Source organism: Oculina patagonica, chromosome 1, assembly GCF_052425735.1.
Source record: "Oculina patagonica isolate OP01 chromosome 1, crgOcupat, whole genome shotgun sequence".
NCBI classification, from domain to species: domain Eukaryota; kingdom Metazoa; phylum Cnidaria; class Anthozoa; order Scleractinia; family Oculinidae; genus Oculina; species Oculina patagonica.
The window spans coordinates 45,630,664-45,645,221 of record NC_135758.1 but is presented as its reverse complement, the minus strand read 5'-3'; the positions used below and the strand labels follow the sequence as shown (position 1 = coordinate 45,645,221).

The 14,558-nt window shown below is 35.3% G+C and overlaps 2 protein-coding genes across 2 annotated transcripts in view; both read left to right on the top strand.

Moving 5' to 3' along the window:
- Positions 1-8,972, top strand: part of LOC144634383 (uncharacterized) — a 32,078-nt gene extending 23,106 nt beyond the window's left edge. Inside the window, exons 26-36 of the mRNA XM_078493338.1 lie at positions 85-191; positions 603-705; positions 1,964-2,114; positions 2,470-2,539; positions 2,876-2,942; positions 3,355-3,440; positions 4,522-4,648; positions 4,773-4,814; positions 5,609-5,692; positions 6,559-6,688; positions 7,633-8,972. Coding sequence (XP_078349464.1) covers positions 85-191; positions 603-705; positions 1,964-2,114; positions 2,470-2,539; positions 2,876-2,942; positions 3,355-3,440; positions 4,522-4,648; positions 4,773-4,814; positions 5,609-5,692; positions 6,559-6,688; positions 7,633-7,643 — 978 coding nt within the window. The 3' untranslated portion in view covers positions 7,644-8,972. The remainder of the gene's footprint in view (positions 1-84; positions 192-602; positions 706-1,963; positions 2,115-2,469; positions 2,540-2,875; positions 2,943-3,354; positions 3,441-4,521; positions 4,649-4,772; positions 4,815-5,608; positions 5,693-6,558; positions 6,689-7,632) is intronic.
- LOC144634375 (uncharacterized) overlaps positions 7,614-14,558 on the top strand; it is a 33,972-nt gene continuing 27,027 nt past the window's right edge. Inside the window, exon 1 of the mRNA XM_078493328.1 lies at positions 7,614-7,655. The gene's annotated coding sequence lies outside the window, so the exon portion shown is untranslated. The remainder of the gene's footprint in view (positions 7,656-14,558) is intronic.

Sequence of the window (14,558 nt, the reverse complement as noted above, 5' to 3'; positions counted from 1 at the left end):
TAGAGTATCCTGCCAATACGAAATATGAATACAGGGAGTACTGTTTCTTTGTAAATCAACTGTTTGACATATTGATTTTTTAAGGATCATGCCGGGCACAGGAAAGCTTTGGAATTTATCACAATTATTGGCTGTTCTCTTTCGCTGCTCGGGCTTCTTGTGACACTTATTCTTCACTTGGTTTTATGGAGGTTCGTGATCATAAATATATATATATATATATATTTAAAAATTGTTGGTATTAATTCTGAAGGTCGAAATTTGCTTCCAATCTAACTTCTGTCGCTTAGACATATAACCGTTAACAAATATCTTAATTAAAAACATGTTTAAATAATTCCTTATTAATTCCTTATTATTAATTCCTTTAATAATTCCTAATTAAACGCGAGAAAATATGAAAAACATCATGCTGTTCATCCTGACTTGATTTGTTGCGTTCATGTACACCAAATGCATTTTAATATAATAAAAAAGAGTCCCATTTAAAAATGAAATTATCTGATCTCTGAATCATTAATTGCTTTTCTTTTAATATATTTAATCTTTGCTTTACCTGGTCATATGTATATAATTTTTCTATTTTCTAATCTTGTACGTAGGATTTTAAAGTCTCCCAAGACAGTTATTCACATCAATCTGTGTATCGCGCTTTTGACTGCAAATGTTCTTCTTCTGATTGGCTCAGCCTCCACAAAATACAAGGTAAGTGTCCATTCATAAATAGTAATAGTTCTTACTAAGCTGCCCCCGCCTTTTAATAACTTGTTTTACAGCAATAATCTAAGATCAGTGGAGTCTTTTTGCCGCCTTCAATTATTGATGTCTATGGACTACACAATTAGGATTCTCTTTTACTGTGCCATGTACGTCACGACATTATTTGCTGCGGAATTTCTTGTCGTGTGACACCGTTGCGGCCTAAAAAAATCACATGTGTAAGTCGAATATATTACCTAGCGGAAATAACGCATAAACGATCTCGGGTATTGGAAGGAAATAGGTGGCTTAACAGGTTACCAGAAAATACCTCAAAAATACAGGAACAATATATCACCAAACCGGAAACGAGAAGCGAACGACTTTGAGAAAGTCTAGCACAACACGTGAACTTTTTATTCGTGGTGACAACACGCCAGCTTTTTCCCGGGCTTATAAAATTCGATCGAAATGAACTTACAATAATTTGCAGGCCAAAAAAACTAACAATTCACGAGTAACAAAATATGGCACATTCAAAGATTAAAGATAACAATTCTTGATTATTCAACCCACTCTTTTGATCAAATAAACTGACAGTTTGTTAGGGGAACGTATTGCCTTGTATTGCATGACAAAGTTCACGCTTTCGTTTATTACTCGTCGTAACATGTATACGATTTCTACTTGTTTTCACGACCTTCAGTTGCTGACAAAAATAAGAAACTCTTAGTCTCTGGATGATACGCCTGTTATGCTTTCCATGTCATTTTCGGTATCATTTCAATTTCAGGTTACACGTTTCGGCCATTTCTTCAAGCATCAGATGTTTTTTGTCAGTCACAGTGCGACGGCCATTTATATGCTTTGCGGCACTGACTTCCGTTGCTCCTTTGTGAGCGTTCCGGCAATCCTTTGCGAGCATTTGGGCAATCCTTTGCGAGCATTCGGTCAATCCTTTGCAAGCCGCTTTGACCAAAATCGAATTTTGTTCCAATACCTTTTGCTGAATGCAAATATTTTACCTACCTACGTGGGGTATTCTAAGGTACCTCCTGGGCCGGAACCCTGGGAGGGCAAAAACATAATGTCTACACTACCCGTTTCCTAACGAATAACAAAAGAACGAATCGTATAACAAATGTTAATAACCCTGTAAAAGACTAAATAATCATTCTGGTCCTTGAAATCGTGAACATTTAAATTTAATTCCATGTTCTTTATTTAGCCTGCCCTTTCTCATATTAAACATTCGTTTCTACAGGTTCTTTGCACAGTTATCTCTAGCTTGCTTCACTACTTCTTTCTGAGCGCCATATTTTGGATGTTGGCTGAAGGATTACAGATTTACTCCTCCATTGTTAAAGTGTTTGGTGGTGAAAGGAAACTAAAGTATTTCTACTTTCTTGGTTGGGGTAAGTGTTCTTCAATGTATAGAAACCTCGAGCTTGCCATCTCAGTGTTAAGTATATGAAAAGGTACATGCTTCCCAAATAATGGATAATGGGTCATTTTAAGGATTTTAACTATTGTTAATTTTTATTGTTTTATTTTTTATTTTTGATCACACGACCGCACAAGCTTTAAGCTTTGATTTTTTAATCGCGTATAAATAAAGGTTAGGTCATTATAGTAATTAATTTAAGATTGCTCCTTAATGCAAATCCTTTATACTTTATATAATAGCGCTTTATCTACTATTTTGGCACCATTAAGCTTTCATTACTTTTACCATACCCTCGTCCTTTCTTATTGTCGTTTATCTTGCAGGTTTTCCACTGTTATTTGTAAGTATATGTTTAGCAATCACAAGAACGGAGGGATATGGCGGAGATAAAACGTAAGTGATATTTTATCACGAAAAACGACGACCAACTTTTGACTGCTGATCAATGGAATTATGCAAATCCTCTTAGCAAAGATCAGTGTTCATTTTTTTTTAATATCAGATGCAGTGTAAAACACTTGACCCCCAAGTCGTCTCCAGCGTTTAAATCCATGAGTATAGTAAGCAGAACGCCATCTTGGATTTGAACTTCATAGAAGACCCTCGTGTAGCAGTTGAATGTTAATTGAATATACTTTCCACCATTATGTTTTCGCTTTCTTGTGCAGAGATTTCCCGCATGTCGTTAAAATGAGAAAACGAAGATATTTCACTTTTTCTTTATTGCAGATGTTGGTTATCTATATCCTCTGGCCTAATCTGGACATTTATTGGTCCCGCTCTCACTGTTGTGTTGGTAGGTTTTCCTTTGTGCTGTGGCTATGTGTAAAGCAACAACGGGAATATTAACTGACTATTTACTTTCTGTGTAATTTAGGCAAGAACGTTAATTACGAAAGGAAAGCATTATTTATAGTTTCTTGTTTCGATGCTTTTTGAGCCAAATGGTATTGCTGAGAAAAAGACTGAGTAACTGAAGATTACCTCATCATTTAAATGACCTTTGGCCCGAAATCAACAAAAGTGGAAAAGGTTACTAAACCCAAAAGTTGCGAGGGTCGTTACGTTTGGAACCTGACAATAGTCCGTAAGACAATGGTGCCTCAAAATTTACTTTTTTGATTGAAAGATTGCAAACATTGTGTGTGTTTGTCTGCACATTTAACAATTTTTTCAGTATATAACTGATATTTTTCTGTCTCTTGTAGATAAACGGTGTTATATTTGTATTGGTTTTACGAGCCATGATGACAAGCCATAAAATGATGGTTGCTGCAGATAAAGAAAAGATAAAGTAAGAGATAAACAGCAGTCAATTAAATACATAGAGGATATTACATGGTTGCGCGGAGATATGAAATTTATCTTCGAGTGTTCAAATCGATATCTCACGAGTGAGCGCAGCGAACGAGTGGGATATCGATTTGAACACGAGAAGATAAGTTTCATATCTCCAAGCAACCATGTAATATTCTGTTTATTATGTAAACCTCCTAATTACAATGTTTTTGACGATTTTCCGAAGATTGCCGACCATTTTCCGAAGATTTCCGAAGATTTGCAAAATGTCGTCCGAAGGTCGTACGAATGTTTCCGACCATTTTCCGAACTTGTCCGAAAATTTCCGAAGATATCCGAAGATTGCCGAAGATTGCCGAGGAAAATCCGAAGATGTTTCGACTTAATATCGATTTACTTTGGCTCATTCAGCATTGAAACAGGGCAAACTTGTCAGAAAATGTTTAGAAATCGATATCTTCACATGTGAAAATAACATGTTATTTTCACGTGTGAAGATATGATTTTTTCGTGCGAAAGATTTCCTGGTATTTCACTGATGTTTATATAATAAAGTTTGTTTTATAACGAATGATCCCTTGATAAGCTTTCTTAACAAAGGCACTTGTTTATGATATGCCTAGCGATTCCGTTACATACACAATACATGAAAGAAAGAGTAGAAGAAAACGAACTAAGGATTAAATAAAGAGAAACTTAACTCCTGTCAGTCTATAACCGACAAGCAATTTTAGGTCCGTTTCGTGGCCTGCGTTACCCAGAACGTCTTTGTTCAAGTAATTCACTTAAGGAGGCTCGATGTAGTTTTTTTAGCCCTAGGGTGGTCGTTTTGAAAATGAAAATTATCTAGGAAGCCAATGTTCGATTTTTGCCAAAATACACCAATATTAGTGCGTCTGATACCAAGATTTGGGGACACTTAAAGCTATATGTTTGTCTGTGTTTGTCATATACTAACTATTTTTTTTCAAACACTTTTTCGGCCCTTATTTCTCATATTTATTTATAAATGTGAGAATAATTCACTTTAGTAGTACGCATTATTCAAACATTATCCATCTCTTTTGTCTGTTAAGACTTGGAATAAAGTGTTCCATTGTACTCGTTCCTCTCCTTGGAATCACGTGGGTATTTGGTGTCCTGGCGTTTGATGAAGCCACAGTGGTCTTTCTGTATTTGTTTGCAATCTTCAACTCGCTCCAGGTTTGTCTTAAAGCTCTTTTTTATAAACGTCTTAATTTGATATCCAGCATTTTTCACGTTATTACTTGTTGATTGTACTACTTTATATGTATTATTCAAAAACGTTTATTATTTTTTTTTGCAGGGGTTGTTTATTTTCCTTTTTCATTGTGTATTCGATCAACAGGTTTGTGACATTTCTTACTCAAAGTTTGCAAGTTAGTCTAGTTTGTGACACTTTTTTTGTCTAATTGTAAAAATAATTTAACTGAAGAGGAGATTTATTGAATTTTTGTGAACGCCCCAGTCCGGTTTAGAAAAATTATGGTAAAGAAAATTGCCCAAGAACAATAGCCTTAAACGTTGGATAAAAACAGATGAGGAAGACTTCGCTCTGCTGTTTGAACCCTTTTGCCTTAAACATGCTGTCGATAGATATTTTTGTTGACAATGTATCTGCAGCGCAATGGTCATGGATTCTTATCATCTAAAAGGGTATTTTTTGTAGGCTTTCCGCTGCTTCTTCACGAGGACGATCCTTTCCATTTAAATTTTCCCCTGTAGTTAACATTGTTGCGGTTTTCAGTGAAATGCGAACTCTGAAATTCAATCTTCAACCAAAGGTTTCTTCTTCCTGGTAACTCATCTCCTTCGATTCTGAAGATTCTAGTGAGTGTAGTAAAGAAGCTTTTACGCTTTTAGCTGTCGTCAAAATACAACAAACGATTGCGTTTTCGCTGCCGTCAGTCATAATTATGGCGACAGCTAACGAACCATGAAAAACAGAAACTTCTTTACTACATAAGCTTCTTTACTACACTCACTAGAATCTTCAGAATTGAAGGAGGTGAGTTACCAGGAAGAAGAAAACTTTGGTTGAAGATTGAATTTCAGAGTTCGCATTTCACTGAAAACCGCAATAAGGATTTATTTCATATGTTCATTATCATTGCATAGTAACTTTTTTTTCACGTAATTCAGGTTCGGTCTGCTATTATTATGTGGAAAAGAAAACGCCAGAGAACAAGCTATGCTTCAGCAGTGGAAACAACTCAGCCACCAAAGGTACCTTCACTAGCTAATGCAGTACAAGGTTATCTACTTATGAGGAACCGTTTAGACTGCGAGTGAAAGTGGAGACAAACGAACTTGATTTGACATTATATTAACTGTAAGACATGTTTTAAAAACATCTCTCAATTTCAATCTTCTTCATTGTGACCAATTATCAACAGCTGTTCACCATTTTTAAAACAACAACAAAAGGACACTTGAATTATTTGAAAACCAGATGAAATACTGATGATTTAAAATATGGTTGATATATTGAAACCTTTGCATCAAACACTCTTTGATGACCATGGAAACAAAACAACAGTAGAGCATTAAGCTAAAGGTCGGTTGAAAGGCATAACTGGTAAAAAAAAAAAATTGGTAAAGGAATTTGAGAGTTTGGTAAGTGTCCTTTCCTTCAAAAAAGAAAAAAAAAAGAAAAAAGAAAAAAGAATTCTGCGTTTTAACGGTATTTTTCATTGTCAGTTAACATATACCACTTTCGGGACCACAGTCTGGTGTCAGTGATAGAGAAATTCCGTAAAAGCAGGAGTTACTTTAAGTAACTCTCGTTCGCCGGGACTTCAACTTCTGTCTTTAATAACGGGGTGTCCGTAATGGCGAGGAAACGCAAGGCGGGAGTTGGCTGGATAGGTCATAGCCTACAACATAGACCGAATGCATAAATGGCTGCCAATTTAAAATTCTTTTGTATGCATTTAAATTAGCCTGACTAACCTCGCTCTAGAGCAAAAATTCTTTTGAATTATCAACTCAAAAACGAGGTTAGTCAGGCTAATTTAAATGCATACAAAAGAATTATAAATTGGCAGCCAAACGACAAATGATTTTGAAGCTTTCTAACTTTTATGTTGCAGAGTAAACGAATCAGCAACAGCTTAGTTACTGAGAGGTTACCAAGCAATGGTATTAAAATGTCTGATTTGACGAAGCAAGCAAATAAACAAAGTGACAGAGAGAATGGAGAGGTCAATGAAAGTTATAGATGTGGGTGATGACTGTTATAATGCTTGGCTAAAATCCAGTGTTTAAAAACAACAAATTGTTTCACTAGAACGCCGAATTTTTGGGTTTTACTTTTCATATTCACCATGAAGTGATGGAGTACAGTGAAAACCCGCGTGTAAGAACCTTAATTTTTCCAGGTTAGCCTAAACAGGTTCTTATATAAATGGTAGTTAACACACATTTAGGCTATTCAGGTTCTTAATAGGTTCTTATTTGCTCAAGAAAGTTTACATTGATGCCAAAAGAACTTTCAGTGGTATTCGGCCTATTCTTGTATAACATGTGCATACCAAATAAGAGCTAATGTCAAAAAGAAGCACAAATCATTTAGCATATAACACTATGCATGCACAGAAATGTTTTGTTCAAACCTATTCCCCAAAAGTAAACATTTTTCATCAGCTAAAGAAAATAGGAACCTGTTTCCAAATTTGAGGCTAAATAGGTTCTTATAAAAGTGGTATCTAATTTGCAAATTTTAGCCTAACAGGTTCTTTAACTTTGGTTCTTACTTGCGGGTTTTTACTGTAGTTCACTCCACCTATTTTTGTAAGACCCCTCCCTAAAGTTGCTTATGAATTTATTATTAAGTATGAGCACTATCAGAACAAATCTTTAAATTTATAAAGGGTTAAAAATTCATTTATATTTGATTAAAATCTCAGACAATTCAAACACAAATCTCCTAGAAGTATGTTCCAAAAATGATTTTATTTAATTATTATTTGTCTATCGCATCAAACCCCATCTACCAGTCCTTTCCCTTGTACAAGGTTCGACGGTGCAAAGCTCTTACCTCGCCGATAGTTCAATTTTCTCTCTGCCTGTAGGACACTTTTCTTCGTTAATGACTCAGTGTAATGTAAATAAAAGGCACCTAACAAAATGTAAGTGACATAATTGTTTTTTTCCTTCTTGTATAGGGTCCAAGTGAATGGCGGAAAAAGTAATGCGAACAGAGTGTAATTTTTAAACGAGATTGTGATCAAATTAGAAACAAGGAAAAACGAGTTAAAAATTAATTGCACCACTTCAAAGAAACTCGTTTAACCGTGGACGCCAGAGATATTTCTGGAAAAAGAATTTCCAGACAATGATAAGCTAGACAAAACTTCAAATAGTTTTAAAAGTTGTTCGTCAAAAAACAACGAATATTGAACATTGACTTTGACAAAACAGTTCACAGTTTGAAACCTTCTTTAATATAAATTCAAAGGGTAATGTCAACTTGAATGAGAATAGAGTAATTTTGGGATTTCATTTTGGAAGAAAACGGTAACCTGAATTGGTTCTTAACTTATGTAAACTTTTGTCAGTTCTGGTTATAAGTGAGCATCTTTAATTTTTATATTGTAAGACTGATTGTAAATACCCATGAACTACAAAATATTAATTCTCACACACAACTGGAAGCCATGCTAAGCCGAACCACGCAGCCTGACCTTTATTAAAACAATAACTCTAATACATCAAGAAAATATAACTGAATCAAATAAATGGCACGCGATGCATGCAAAAGCGATGGCGTTTCACAAGGGGTCTTATATAATTATGAGGAAAAACTTGATTGTATAGCTGTTATGAATTCACAGACCAAGGATGCAAATAATACATTTTCTTCGTAATTGTTATGTAGTTAATTATTTTTATATTAGTTACGATCCAATTTAGTATATAAGTATTTAGTAGTAATTTAGAAATATATTAGTTTATTAGTATTTAGTATAATACACGACCCCACAAGCATTATGCTTTAAACCCTATCGTGTGTAAATAAAGGTGATGATGATGATGATGATGATGATGATGATGATGATGAGATTTTCTCAATTGAACAACAGTAATATTTTATTTTATATTTTTATACTTTTTTTAGATTTCCCTATGTTGTCTCAACAAATATTGCGTTATACTGTAGTGTGATATCACGGATAAACGACATACGATACGCGCGAGCAAGCTTTTAAGCTGCGAGAAAAGTCAAACGGTCTCTTGCTCACAGTGTCCCTTTGTATTATAAGAATTAGAAATTTCTGTCAACTAAATCTAATAGACCCCATCATATATAATTAGTCTCTTTCGTTTATACATTGTAGTGTTCCATTCTAACTGTACGGAAGTATTTTGCTTTTGTGTTTACGCGGCGATTTCTTGTTAAGTTAAATTTGATTTTCTGTTCGATCGGGCCAAACAGACAAAACGAACCGATCTTTCGATGGCATAAAGCGATGTCACGCCATCGCTTAAAAAGACTCGCAAAAGAATATACTTAACAAATAAAGAAGCCTAAGCCATGTTTTATACTGTCATAAAACACGACGGGCATTTGAGAACACGAGGGAAATGTAGAAAACATGAGCCGCAGGAGAATGTTTTCTACATTTCTCGAGTGTTCTCAAATGCCCGGAGTGTTTTATGACAGTATAAAACATGGCTTAGGCTTCTTTCTTTGCTTTATGATATAGATTTTAGACACCGCGAGTGAAAAGTTTAATTACAAATATGTACAACAAGAGCGAGTATTACAAAGATGAAAAGCAGAAAATAGTTTACGGGAAGACCAGAAAACTGACACAATTTCATTCAGTATTCGACGTAAAATAAGGCTAAGCATTTCAGGTAAGTTTGTTACCTTTTAATCTTGATCTTGTCTTTTTGAACTTCGATAAACTTCACCGACTGCACCGAGTGCAATTTCGTCTCAGCATAATATAGTAGTCTCGATGACATCCGTCCCTTGCTTCGTTCGACTTGAACAAGGCGTATAATTTCCAGAAAAGCTATTGCTTCGGATATTCCCGTAAACCTTAATTGTTGTCACAATCAAGTTCCAGCATGAATAGACGATTTAAGAGGAGATTGTCGAAGAAAATCTTCGAAAGAAAACTCTCGCTCGCTTTTCTTGCGAGTTTCATTCAACTCAAGCAGTGGACACCGCGCCACAATTTTTCCCGCCTCACTTCGTTTACATCAAAATGAAATGTCCAGTGGATTTATACTTAAAAAGGAATTTAATAAAACAATTATTCCATTCGCCCTTGTTGGATACGAGTGGTTATAGCCAACGAACAGTCAACGACGAGCGAAGCACTCGAGGAAAGCTGACGAAAAACAATAAAACATGATTTTTCTATGTTTTATACTCTGATAAAACATAGGTTTTTAGCCAATCAGAGCGCGCGTAGACTCCTATCTATATTATAAATGGAAATAAGACACGAATCAAGCGAACGAAACTACATGGTCCCTTAATGAAAACACCAACTCAATTGCCCCTAGAATTACTCCATGGGTGGGCGGGTGGTGCGTGCCAGGCAATGGCGGATGGCAAACGCAAAGTGAACCGTGAGCGTCTCACGTGACCTGAATTTCCCCATGCACTTGAACCCAGGCTCCCAGCCGTGTGGGAGAAAAACCTTTTCCGCCTCTTTCGTTCCTCCTTTATGGTATTCGTTTTCAAAAACCGAATCTTTTCCCTTTTTTTCGAAAACTTTGTAACTCTATTATTTATTTTTCTTTTTTTTGCTCGTATTAATTTCAAATAAAAATTAACATATCGTGAATAATGTAGAAGTGCAGCTTATTTAGTGAGTTTGGTGTGGGCATCTCCCCGAAGTTATACTTGTATTTTTACTCGAATTGTTGAGGTGAAGACATAAAAAATATTGACAGTTATCAAAACTTATGCAAACGTGTCAAGTGACAATTCCTTTAAGCTTAAAAGGCTAAAAGGTAGCCAGTGGACTCAAGTTTTATTTTATCGCGAAATATGAAATAAGTTCTGATGCCCAACGACAGATATCAATGAAAAAACCCTTTGGTTACCGTGTCAACACTTTGGCGAGGACTGTAGTTTTTCTTTACTTTCACTTGACAAAAGCCCAGTGAATTTGTCGTTCAAAGGTAAAGCAAGCCCTCCATCCGTAATAGGCTCTGTAGTGTCGATGATGTAACTGAAGGACCGAATTGGATTATGGGTATTTAATGGAGCACATGGTTTTGTGCATCGAGTCAAAGTAAAATAATAATAATATTAAACTATCGCTCTCACGCACAAAGTCCTATTTGTATTATTAATTACCAATAACATGACAGCAACTCCCAAACTAGGCTTCTGCAGCTTGACATGAAGTATACTTCTCTGGTGGATACAAGGCCTAATCAATGGGTGAGTGGAGTATGCCTATAATAGTACTGAATGATGAAGATCGAGATATGCGTGGAACACACGTAGGAAAGATTTTTACACAATATGTAAAACGACTATATGGTATTCTCTGCTTGTCAGATCTACATGCAGCCATACTTATCTCTACGGTGCGCGCGCATTGTTCACTTTTTATTCGGAAGAAGTGTCTCTCTTTTGTGAAAATCATCGCCCTCAGAGAGCAAAAATGCGAGAGAGAAAATACAGTGCAAAGCCTTGTGCGAGGTTTCGCTTCGCGAGTTTCAAAGTTTCGCGACGTGAAATTTAGTGTTTCAAAATAATTGGCCGCAATATTGAACTGACTTGGCTCAATTTAACATCGCTGTATTGAAACACACTATTCTGACGTGCATGGCAATGAAGAATTTCGGCCCTGTATAAATCAGGTTGTAAAATGAGGTGGGAGTTTTGATATCGATATCGTTTAAACGCATTTTTTAACCTTGAATTTCAAAAGGTAATGCTGTAGTACCGATTTGTTTGTACAGATCAATTGCAATAGGAGGAGGTGTTAAGTCACTCGAAGTTTCGAATTAAAGAATATATATTTCAAAATGGAAACGCGATCTCCCACGATGGATACAACAAAACATATCAGTTCTATTATCGATAAATGAAACTTACCTACAGGATCACAACAATACGGATAAAGGTGACCAGAAAGGAACTCAGTACTAATAAAACACTTATGGTATGCACAAATTGGCGCTGACTCTCCCTCAGACAAATAACTACAGTTGCTACAGGAGCACTATCTTCATATAGTCGTTATGAGTGATGCACAACAACCACTATAACCAACCACATAACTAATAAACATCACCTCAAAAGTTCCTTTTTGTATTTCTTATTTTGCAAGTAATATGTCATGTAAAAACATCTTTTGGCATATGATTAAGTTCATAATTAGCTCGAGGTTTTTGGCAACGTTGAATTTCGAGCTATTCCTCACACTCAATTTTCTCGTATAATCATTCTTTCTAAGACATCAGGCATTTATCGTTTTTGGATTGTAAAGTTCAAGCCGATTTTGTTTGGCCTACGCCAGTCTTCCTAACAATGTGTAACATATCAGGACTTTTTAAAATAAAGAGAACGATATACTTACCTAACTTAGACGTAAGTAACGCCGCGAAGGAAACCAGTTTGTAATACATATCAAAAACAGAAAGTCTATGTTTATCTTCTACGTAATTGATATTGTGACATTGTTGAGGTAATTTGGTGTGGTAGAACTCAACACAAACTTGGTGAGCCGATGTCACTGAAAAATGCTGTTACTGTAATAGTTATATGATATTCAGTATATGATTATTTCCTCATACGTCTGTAGTATTAGAATTCGTTGTTTATCTATCGTACAAGAGAAGGCATGCACAAATATCAATGTGGCACTTCACTTGTATGGCGTCATGTCATGGATTGATTAGATAGACAAAACTATTTCGGAATCTATTTGTCTTAACTAACAGGAATGGAACTGAACTGGCGTGACGTTCTGAGGTTATAACTTCTTAATTTCGGTTTCAATAGTTCGTCTGGGAATACTTGAGCGACCTGTTCCTGTCTAACACCTATCCACGACATCAGGATTCCGCTTTCAAACAGGTAAGCTTTCTTTTCTTCACCGTACCTGGCTTTGAGAAAATGTTAAAGCCGTACGACTGTCTGAGAACATCGAGAATCGTTGGACAGTCGCAAAATTTTACAGTTAACACAACTAGTGAGTGAGCTCTTTTCGAAAATGGCATTAGAAGGTTCCGTTTCCTTTTACTTTTCTCAAAATTCAGTCGCAAAAGTTGAAAATTGACCCATCGAGTCTACAACGGCGGCTGAAATTTCAGGCATATTCAACACGCTCGTGTAGACAAACTAACATATGCCTTTAAATATCCTTTACACAACTCTTAAAGTTTCTTCTGCACTAAGTTTTATTCGACTTGAACGACTTGAGCAATGCATTTTTAACCATTAAATCAATTTTACGCACCATAAAATGTAAGGTGAAAAACCTTAATTCATTGATTTTCCAACCTCTATAACACAATGGAATTAGTGATTTTAGAAATGTTTATCCATCCATATAAAATGCTTTGCGCTAGCTTTTTAAGCTCCTAAAATGCAATAATTAGTAATTGAATCGCATCCTGTTAAACCCATAAGCCAATGTATTTTTCCGTCATTTAACATTATCTTTTATCACTAATATCAAAATGACCTATTTTTATGTGAAGGTATACTTTTATACATCAAGTCTTTTATATTTATGTCACGTTTCTATATATTTATGTCAAGTTATATTTTTATACATTAAGTTTTTTCATATTCATGTCACGTACCTGTATATTTATGTCATTCCTGATACAACAAACTTATTTTTATAGTTTGAAACTATAGGCACGACTTTAATTCTCAGAAAATAGGAATTTGATATCATTATTTAGAGGCTTTCCTTAGGGTCTTAGAAACATGGGAGGTAGGTTATCTTCAGAAAAAAAAAACGAGAAGTTCATGATATTAATATTTTCAGAGGAAATTATAATATTTTCGCATTTCAATTTCACAATTGTGAAAACCGGTTGATTGCTTTGTCTTTCAAACAGCTTGTGATAATTTGAAAGATAGCTGCAAATAAACTGTGAAGCATTTGATGCGGAGAATTGATTTTGATGTCAAGTCATTTCGTGAAAATTTACTTTGGCCTGGTTTTCACTGGCGACGCAAGCACAAGCCCAAGCACAAGCGCAAGGATAACAGCGCTTATTTCTCCGTGAAAACGGCTTCGACTCAAGCAAAAGCACAAGCGCATTGCAGTTTTATGCTTGTGCTTGAGCTTGCGACAAGCACAAGAACAAGGATCAAAATTTTTTCTTTTTGCGTGATTGCGCTTATGCTTGCGCTTGTGCTTGCGTTGCTAGTGAAAACCAGGCTTTGGTTAACAGCTGAAGAAGTAATTCAACAATGTCGAATTGCTGTTAGAAATGAGAAATCAAGACGCAATTAATTCATCATCGTAAGCCTTATTTAAGTGTCAAAACGACTTGCGTGCCCTTCGAGGCTCACTAATCGCGGACACTATAACATAAACATTACAATACAATATATATCTGCTTCTAAAAAAACTAAAATACAATATTATATATATCTGCAATAAAATAAATATCTGCATCTAATACAATACAATAAATATCTGCTTTTAAAATATCTAATCTAATCCAACTCTAATTTAAGATATAAATAATAAAATAAAAAGTATTTTTATAGCGCTAAAATCCACTAATTGCCCATGGCGCTTTACAATAAAAACACTAATGAAATGATATAAAAAAGTTAAAAACTCTAAAAATTTAAAAACGGATATTTACAAATATAAGTTCGAATGAACCTAAAAAGTAAAATAATTAAAAAGCCTGTTTAAAAGGTACGTTTTTAAATGTCTCTTAAAAATGTAAATAGAAGGACTTAATCTTAATCAAGTGGGATCGTGTTCCACAGTCTTGGGGCCGCCAAGGCAAATGCTCTCTCTCCATATGTTTTAAATTTTGCTTTAGCGGTCGCCAGAAGGTGCTGTGTACATGATCTTAAAATCGCCGAGAGGTGTGATAGTAAAGTAACTCTTTAATGTTTGAGGGCGCTGCTCCA